The 9,536-nt window shown below is 39.6% G+C and overlaps 1 protein-coding gene across 1 annotated transcript; it reads left to right on the top strand.

Moving 5' to 3' along the window:
* The first annotated feature begins 366 nt into the window (after positions 1–366).
* On the top strand, positions 367–6,378 carry slc35f6 (solute carrier family 35 member F6). Its single transcript, XM_080513897.1, has 6 exons — positions 367–477; positions 2,377–2,449; positions 3,005–3,176; positions 3,891–4,106; positions 4,189–4,299; positions 4,579–6,378. The coding sequence occupies exons 1-6, from the start codon at positions 401–403 to the stop codon at positions 5,058–5,060; spliced, it is 1,131 nt and encodes a 376-aa protein (XP_080370023.1). The 5' UTR covers positions 367–400; the 3' UTR covers positions 5,061–6,378.
* Positions 6,379–9,536: the final 3,158 nt, after the last annotated feature.

The following is a 9,536-nucleotide window of genomic DNA, read 5'->3' as shown; positions in this document are numbered from 1 at the left end:
TTTGAATATAGATATTATATTACAAGGTAATTAAATCAAGTGCATGTAACACTAAATGCCATTAAAAAAGTAAGTAATGCTTTGAAAAAAATACTCTACATGTGCAATTATTTTAGTTGTACATGACTTCAATTCAAGTGATGTTATATTGCAGGTTTAATATAACACACTCGCTGATTCCCAGCTTTCATTGTGTATTTCAGGTCGTTATCGTCTTTTTTGGTTGCGTCTTTTCCGAGTCGGTTGAACGCAGCGTTTCGGTCAGCTGACTGCGTGAGTTGGTCATGTGACGTTCATGGACAGAGGTGAACCCGCACAGTTCACACTCTGAATAAACAAGGCTTTTAAAACAAAGCGCAGCTCGGAACGGTTCTGTCGGGACATCTTTGGGGATTCCGAGATGGCGTGGACTAAATACCAGCTGTTCCTGGCGGGACTCATGCTAACAACCGGCTCTATTAACACGTTGTCGGCCAAGTGAGTAAAAATTAATGGTCTTTATGTTTGTAAGAAGTGAAACAAGTCAGAGCGAAGCCACGCTGACAGCGAAATTAAAGCCGAGCTAGGATTCTATTCAACTCTTGAATCAATCAATTCACGCTTATAGATAAAGTCGGTTTGTTTATAACATATTTCTTACAATGGGTTAGCATGTACACGAGTTATTAGCCTCACTGGAGGCACGCGAGGACATGCAGGGTGTTGAAATACCCGTATGTACAGGTAAGCGCTGTTTTTGTTCTCATCTACAACAGATTAATATAAAGCAGCACTGAAAGTGAAACTGAAAGGTTTTATGTGTTGATTAAAGCTGCTTCACTCAGTTATCAGTGTCCAGACTGAAGTACAGACACAGTTGAGTGTTTTATCTAGGGCATCGATAAAGACTGAAGTTGTCATGTGATTACAGCTGATTTAGTTAATCAGCACGTGCTCATCTGAAAAGGCAAGATAAATGTGATTAAAACTCTTGTTTGTCCATGATTCTGTGATGATATTGCCCCAAAGCACAGGATATTACTACATCTAGTCAAATAAATGTCACGAGACTTGATATAGTACTGCCCTTAAGGTATCTTTATGATTTACAGTTCAAACATCTCATTTATGTAAAATAAATATTAATGTGACCATACTTTCTACAGATTGTAGAAGGACACGAATGCACTAGAATGACAATATTGGATCAAAAGCATGTTATGGTGTATGTCCTGAATACATCACGAGTCTTGAAGGTATCAGTGAAGGTATCTTCTTCAGAGCTAAACGTTGTTCAATGTCTGTACTTCTTTGTATCTTTCTCAAAAGCAATTCGGGAAAAGGTAGTTAATTCAATTAAAGTATATAGAGTATATGCAGAACAATGTACACAGAGGAAGAACATGCAAACTCCCCACAGAAAACTTCAAATCCCTCCAGATAAATGTATGTTTCTCGATCACGCCTCAGTTGATTTGCAGATTATCAGATCAAGGGTTGGTTGTCTGTACCTTTTTTTTTTTTTCAGTCACAACAGGAAGAGGTTTGTCATGTCATGCAGTGAAACAAGGAATTCAGCTTTTCTTTTTTTTTTACTTCTCCATTAATCTGTGATGTCAGCTTTCTGCCTGACACACACTTGTCTTCTTCCTCCCTCTGTGGATGTGATGCTGGGTATCACTTGGTGTGTGTTGCTCATGTGTCAGAGAAAAACAGTAGTTACTATCAGGCAGAGTTTCACAGCAGTCACTTGAAACCCGGCTCAGTAGCAGCTCGCATGCTGGAGACATTTAATCCAGATTTGTGTCAGTCTGCAGCTCTCCTCGCCGGTTCTTTTAGCGGTTCAATGAAGCGATGCATCATCATTCCTGTCTGCACCAGCGCCGGGTCACATGCTTCCTCACACTGTCTGGCCGCAGAAGTCTTCAGATTTCTGAAGGTGTCGACACTTTTAAAATGCAAAGGCACCAATTTGTTTGGTTACTTTTGTACTTTTTCTTTAAAACCTGAGACCGGGACTCCTCAAAACAGGTTTAAATTGTAAAAACAGATTCTTTAAACAAAATCTCGACTGTGAAAACTGGACTTTGGATGTCATCAAACCCCAGCCAGACTCTTTAAACCTGACTGAAAAAACTCTTGAAGTTAAACTTGAATTTTTTTCACCAGACACCCATACTGACCTTATTCTTTAAATAAAACAAAACAAAACAAAAATTTATTTTAAAAGCAGCAGCAACAAGTTTGGTTCCTCAAATGGTTGGTCAACACGTTTAAACTTTGTTTTCCTATATTGATGTACCATAGATTAAATTGTGAAACCCTTTCCTTGTAATGTATTTTTAACTGTTTGCAAAATCCTGAATCAGCTTGTAAAATGATCTCTTTGTCTGTCAGGTGGGCCGACATGTTCTCTGCAAAGGGCTGCCACGGCGAGCCAGAGCACCCGTTCTCTCACCCATTTGTGCAGGTACAATAAAAACACTTTGAACATTATCTCGCTCTATATATTTTACTGGGCAACGAGTTCAAAAGAAGCATAAAGCAGCCAGCTGCAAAGGTGGTCTTTTTAAAGGTTTAATCATATTGCACTCATTCAAAATGTTAAAATCTCAATTATTGTGTTTCATGTCAGTTTTAACTGCTATAGTAGCTTGATTTATTTTAAATTTATCGCTGTGCAGTTGTAAAAGAAAGTGCAATGTGAGTGTTTCTGCACCTTTTTCCCAAAAAACTGTCTGTGATTGGACACTGGTACTGAAAAAATCTTGTATTTACTAGTAATTGGATGAAAATCTGTATTTCTCTGCTTTATGCTTGTTTTAGCATATTTTCAATGCTTTTTAATTGACATATTATATTGACATTTTTTATTTTTATTTTTATTCTTGTCAGAGTAGGAGTGAAAATCAGACCTCCAGAGCTTAAAACATATTTGTACAATTACTAAAAAAAACTCAAACTTTGTCATTTCGGAGGCCTGATGAATCGAGTTCTTCTCTTTCCTTTGTGACGCTCCCTCCAGGCCGTGGGGATGTTTCTCGGCGAGTTGAGCTGCCTCGCCGTCTTCTACATCCTGCTGAACCACGACAGGCGCAGGTCAGAGCCCAAAATGAACCCCGGGCAGAGCTTCAACCCTCTGCTCTTCTTCCCTCCCGCCATGTGTGACATGACGGCCACCTCCATCATGTATGTCGGTGAGTGATCCTGGCCTTTTTTAAATATATGGAAGGAGAAATATGGTGAAATGTTCCTTTTTTTGGTGTGTGACAATAAAAAACAAATTGCATAGAGGTTTCTCTAATTTGAAAAGTAGTATTAGTTTGTTATTTAGTTTTCTTTACACTTCTATCTATTTCACACCATATGATCCACCTCTTCATTTTATTTTCTTAACCAATAAGTTATTTCTTAAACACAGACACAGTCCTGCTTTATATCTTTATATAGACGTGGAGTATGATTTTCATACACTGAAAGTTTGCACATATGAACACAGAAGTAAGTGTGCACACTTGATCAATCTCATGTAAACAAGCCTAATGCATATTTATGGTCTTTTGAAAACTTCTTTTTATGTAAACTGTCAAGTGCAAACCATTTGCATGAGCCACTGAGCTCCTTTTATGCAAGATCTTGTTATGTCAGACCTTTAGTGTTCATCTTAAAGTGCTTGACTTTTTTATACAGGTAGTTTGAATTTATTACCTCCTATTGACAATGTTAGATAATATGGATGATTCGTTTTTTTGAAAAGATACCTTGAATGTTTTTGTTAAGAACAATATGTTGACTTTCAATGATCTAACCTGTTTCTGTATCATAGAGAAAAATAAAAATTATTTGGAAATACCTAAATTAGAAAATAAAGTAATTTATTAAACTCCAGGATATCCGTTCTGCTTTTCTAGCCCTCAACATGACGAGCGCCTCCAGCTTCCAGATGCTCCGGGGGTCCGTCATCATCTTCACCGGCCTTCTGTCGGTGGCCTTTCTGAGGCGCCGCCTGCTGCCCAGCCAGTGGCTGGGCATCCTGGTCACCATCCTGGGCCTGGTGGTCGTGGGCCTGGCCGACTTCGTCAGCGGGAACAAGGACAACGAGCACAAACTCAGTGACATCATCACGGGTGAGCTTCAAAATCCACAGAGAGGAACGACAACAACAAGCAATGTGTCCATGCAACGTTGCTGCTCTTCTCGGCCCCGCAGGAGATCTTCTGATCATCATGGCTCAGATCATCGTTTCAGTGCAGATGGTCCTCGAGGAGAAGTTCGTCTACAAACATGACGTTCATCCGCTGCGAGCGGTCGGCACTGAAGGTACACGCAGGACGGACTCACTTTGTACTCGTAAAAACAGTGTTCACGAGGCCGTGTCAATAAAACATGTATTTTATATGTGAAATTTAAGGTCCTAAAAACATAAAATCTATTCATCTTCTATAACACTTCAAGCCACTCAAGCTGGAGATTTTGCAAGCTGACAGATTTTTTTACAATTGTTAAAGTTTGGACACTCGATACACTTTTACACTGGTTCGAAGATAGAAAGAGAAAACAAACGACTTTTAAAACTATTTTCTTGTTTTTGGGTTCCAGGTTTCTTTGGTTTCGTCGTCCTGTCGCTGCTCCTCATCCCCATGTACTTCATCCCCGTGGGCGACTTCGCCAGCAACCCGCGGCAGGTCCTGGAGGACGCGCTGGACGCCTTCTGTCAGATCGGGCACAAGCCGCTCATCCTGCTGGCCCTGCTGGGGAACACGGTCAGCATCGCCTTCTTCAACTTCGCCGGCATCAGCGTCACGAAGGAGATCAGCGCCACCACGCGCATGGTGCTGGACAGCCTGCGCACGCTGGTCATCTGGGCGGTGAGCCTGGCGCTGGGCTGGGAGAAATTCCACGGCCTGCAGGTGCTGGGCTTCGTCATCCTGCTGGTGGGCACCGCGCTGTACAACGGGCTGCACCGCCCTCTGCTGGCCAGGATGCCGTGCTGCGCAGCCGTGGTTGGAGACGACAGCAACCCGGAGGAAACGGAGAGACTGCTGGGTAACGGCAGCGTGCAGGCGGATGGCGACAGCTAAGGCCGGCCAACCTCGCTCAGGAGGAGACGGTCTGTCAGAGACACTGCACCTTTAATGAATGCTGTCTTTAAAAACAACTTTCTATTCTCCGTTTGCACCTCACTCAGAGTGAAATCTTATCAATACTCCAAAAACTACACACACAGGGTTTGGTCGATTATTTCTTTATTGTAAAAATAACTCCTATACCATCGGAAATACTTTATTTCTCTTCTAGATGGTGGCACATTTATAAATAACATGCATTAGTGGGATGAGCAGCTGAGCTGTGTCCAAGAAATATAAATAGCGGAATCTTCTCTGAGGTTTATCAAACTGTTCATCGGTGGAACGCTCAAACTCATCCCCCGAGTTTATGTTACGTACAACCATAGCGCTGTTTAAATAATGAAGATGCATTGCCAAGACACATCGTTACAACAAAGAACTCTACCAAACACACATGTACTATTTATCATTTTGTTAAAAGGTGGTAAACATGTTAAACCTGAGAAACTGAACACAAGTGGCTCAAATCCCAAAGCAACAGAAGCTGCCAGTCTGACGAATCACTGCCATAAAATCACAATCTGTTGTTTTTCGCACTTTATTTTGGTTTGTTTTGGTTTTTTTGTTTTGTTTTTTAACTGACGTCATGTGATACTTCATCACCTTCACAGGAGCTGGTGGTCAGATGTTGTCTTTTATCTTTTCATCCGAAACTAATTCAACCCGCTGATTCCTGCCTGGTTTTCACAGCCATGAGGGCGTCATCAGTCTTTTTAAAGGCTTGTTTAAAAGACATGTTGAACTACACATGAACTGTTGGTTATTTTTATTTTAATTTTTTTTGAGAACGACGGCCCTCAGCCTTCCTCAACATTCTTCTTTTTTAAAAATACAAACTTGAACTGACGGATTTCTATTGTCGTTTTAGAGCCAAATCACAGCAGCACAAAAGTGAACATTTTTAATCTATCATCACATTATTTTCAATCACGCTTGCAATATTTCTCTCAGTGGGGTTTTTATGTCATGTGTTTATTCTGTTTTTTTTTTTTTTTTTTAACATTGCCAACTTTGGGGTTTGATTTATCGTGCCAGGGTCTTGTGCAGACGAGTTCACTTCCCCGTGGCAGCACCACGGAGGCATGAGTGCAACACTTCTCTTGTTATCATGCTGTTGTAGCCACTTCCTCAATCGCATATTATTCTGAATTCAGAGACAGGTTTTTGAAAGAAACACTTTCTACGTTTACTCTTTGAATTCATTTTTTTTTTTTTTCTCTTGTGTAAACAAATGTGAATATTTGGTTATTCAAGGTGTTGGCTCTTATGCAGGGAGATAAAAGGGAATAATCATTAAATAAGACTTGTCTCAATATTGTTCCGGTGTTTTTGCTCAGGTGTGTGCAGAAAAGCACTCTGTAGATGTGGAATGATGAAGTCATCGAACACCAATAAGGGCAAATGGAAACATTATGTTAAACTTGTTCATTTCGTCTAACGAGGCAGTGAGTCGACCTCGCTGCTTTGTTAGAGGCACATATAGTCACATATAGCGAAAAAGAACATCCAGAGGAAACATCCACACAGAAGAGAAACATACAAACGACACAGAATGAGCTAAAAAAAAACCAGAGACAAACAGGATTAACTGGGAGTGCTAACCATTACATCCACTGTGTGATGTGGCCTTACAAACAAAAAACTAGTATTATTAAAAAAAACTCCCTAAATATATATGCAGAATTAGACTGGTGCAGGTATATTAGACGTCTCAAGAGTGCATCAGTGTGAATTCATAAGTTGTTGGCGAGGGCAGAAAGGTATGATAGGAACCATATAGCTTGAAATATCTCCAGTTTCTTGTCGATTGGAGGCCTGTTTCTGTAGAGTTTTCATGTTTTCGCTGTGAACGTGTGTTTTTTCATTAGTTTCCTTACAATACCCGAAAACCACGTTAGCTATTTTATTCTAAATAATATGGGTCAAGTGATGTCGAAGATTCATATTGCGTTGACACTGTTTTAAAATCATAGTTTTTAAATGCACAACGGTGAACACTGTGAAAAATAACTGCTTTTAACTTAAACAAGGACAATTCCAAACATGTTTTGTTTGTTACATATAAACTGAAATATCTATAGCTTATTTGAGTTGTAGATGAAAAAAATAGTAATATCGTTTTTTTCAAAGTATGACAATATTTCATCTTAATATTTAATATTTCAAAGAGACTCTTTTATTATCACAAATCCATTCAAAAACGTTTGAAATGTTTTAGATTAAATGTAGAATTGAATTTTTCCTGATGGTCATATGCTTTCACGGTCCAACAATTTTTTGCTGTTTTTCTGCAAATATACCAAAAACACTGGATCTTATTTGGAAAGGATTTCTTCTAAAGGCTGGAAATCGTAACGAAGGTCTGGTAATTAAGTGTGGAGAAACACGTCAATAAAGGGATCCGATGTCACCAGCAGCAGACACCTGCTTTCACTTCCTGAGTCCAGCCTGTTTAACCCCAAAGGACCACTGTGAGGTCAAAGGTTAAATCCAGGAGATCTGCACACATGACGTCCTCCGGACATGTGAATTACCGGAGGTGGAAAGATTAAAAAAAGAGTCCGGATCATTTATACTCAAGCATGATTACTGTTGCATTGTGGAGAACATGGAGAATAATTGACAAATGTGGATAAAAAAAATTAGCACCTGTCCATTAAAGTAATGTAGTGGAGCTTTGTTGTTTTTTGAAAGATTTGGATGTTGCAAGATGTAAAAAAGAAAAAAAAAATTTGCAAACTTGGAAAACAAAATGCTTCTAAAAAATCATCAAATTTGCCTATAAACCACTTCTTTCCTTTGTAAGAAGGAATGAATACAACATGAATTGATGGCTTTACAGGGAGAAGATGAATGACGATGATGCGCGAGAGGAAAAGGAGACTCGGGGTGAGGGATTCAACCTGGTTAATGTTTCACACAGAGCCTATTAAGACAAACCAAACATCCCGACCAGAGGGAGAGAGAGAGCGAAAGAGAAGGATGGAAAATGGAGTGCTTAACGTGAAGTGATGATCCATCCATTCAGTCATAGAAAAAGAGAGGTTTAAAAACACATGAAGTATAAAGACATTATTAATTGGCAATGGCAAGGTGAGTTTCACACAATCTTACGCAATAATACTTTTTCAATCATAATGTCTGCAGGCTCTCACTTGAGTATGATATTTAACACACACACACACACACACACACACACACGCGCTCACTGCAGACTCAGCCACTGGATGGCAGCGTTCTTCTAAGAATAGATCTGCCCTCTCCTTGCAGTGTGGCTGCTTCTGGTTATGGTCTGGGACCTTGTGAATGTACTGAGAGAAATGACATTACATTATGTTGTCCGCAGAACAATAACACTTAGATCATAAAACAAAAGAACTCCATTGTGACTTCATTCAAACTGCCTCCGCTGCAGCCGAAATAGACCAGGTTATACAACTTCAGCATGAAATATGATAAAACAGAACAAAATGTTGGGAACAAAATGGATCGGTTATAAATGGATCAGTTATATTCAGTATGTTATGTGGGGGCTTTTTTTTTTTTTTAAATCATTACTCACTTACAAACCAAAATAACTTGCTTTGTAAAAGAGGCATTGCTTTAGCAGATCAGCAAGCATTTTAAAAATAAAAATGATTAAAAAAAGTTGAAGACTCTCCAGGGAAAGATTGGAATAAAAAAAAAAAACTTCCAGTAGCTGTATTCTGCACAAAAGTGTCCCACTGCGATTTGTTTGTGTCCCAAACCTCTGAGACAGACTGTGAGACCCACAGCAAAAATGGAACTGCTACCATGTTTATGCAGTTTTTATTTACTTATTAAAGATAGATGAGTGGGGATGTTTTCAAGGGGGTGAAATTAAATGAAATGGAATTACATATTAAATGCCTGTAAAAAATATCGCTTTAGTGAAAGTTCAAAGAGTAAACGTAATGCAGATAAAATAAACGAGACACTTTGTTTGTATGGAGATAGTAATCAGGAGATATCCAATGACAAAATTTAATTCATTTGGATGAGACAGGAAAACCAGCAAAATTCTATACATTTCCTGAGATTAACTGTGATTTTTGGTCTTATTGCCTGACTGGTTACACTTCTGTGTTTTATATATAATTATATCATGTAACTGATTGTGTCTTTATTTGCTTTTGTACACAAAGTTATCCTGTTTACTAAATCGACGCTTTTCTGGAATCTTTGTTGTGTTTAATTAAATGCAGAGCCAGTCCTCTGCTGCTGTTTGGGGGTTTCTCTGCCTGATGGATCGTGTGTTTCGGTGGCAGGCGGCTCTGGTCCACATGTGGAGTCCCGTTAAAGCTGCATGCTGGGACGCTCTGCTCTGCATCAAACCGCCTGCATCTGGAGGGTCGCACAAGAAGGTCATCTGTACACACACACACACACACACACACACACACACAC

This window comes from Blennius ocellaris (assembly GCF_963422515.1).
Source record: "Blennius ocellaris genome assembly, chromosome: 18".
In the NCBI taxonomy this organism is placed as follows: Eukaryota; Metazoa; Chordata; class Actinopteri; order Blenniiformes; family Blenniidae; genus Blennius; species Blennius ocellaris.
The sequence above is the reverse complement of the archived record's forward strand: the minus strand, read 5'-3'. Positions and strand labels throughout refer to the sequence as shown.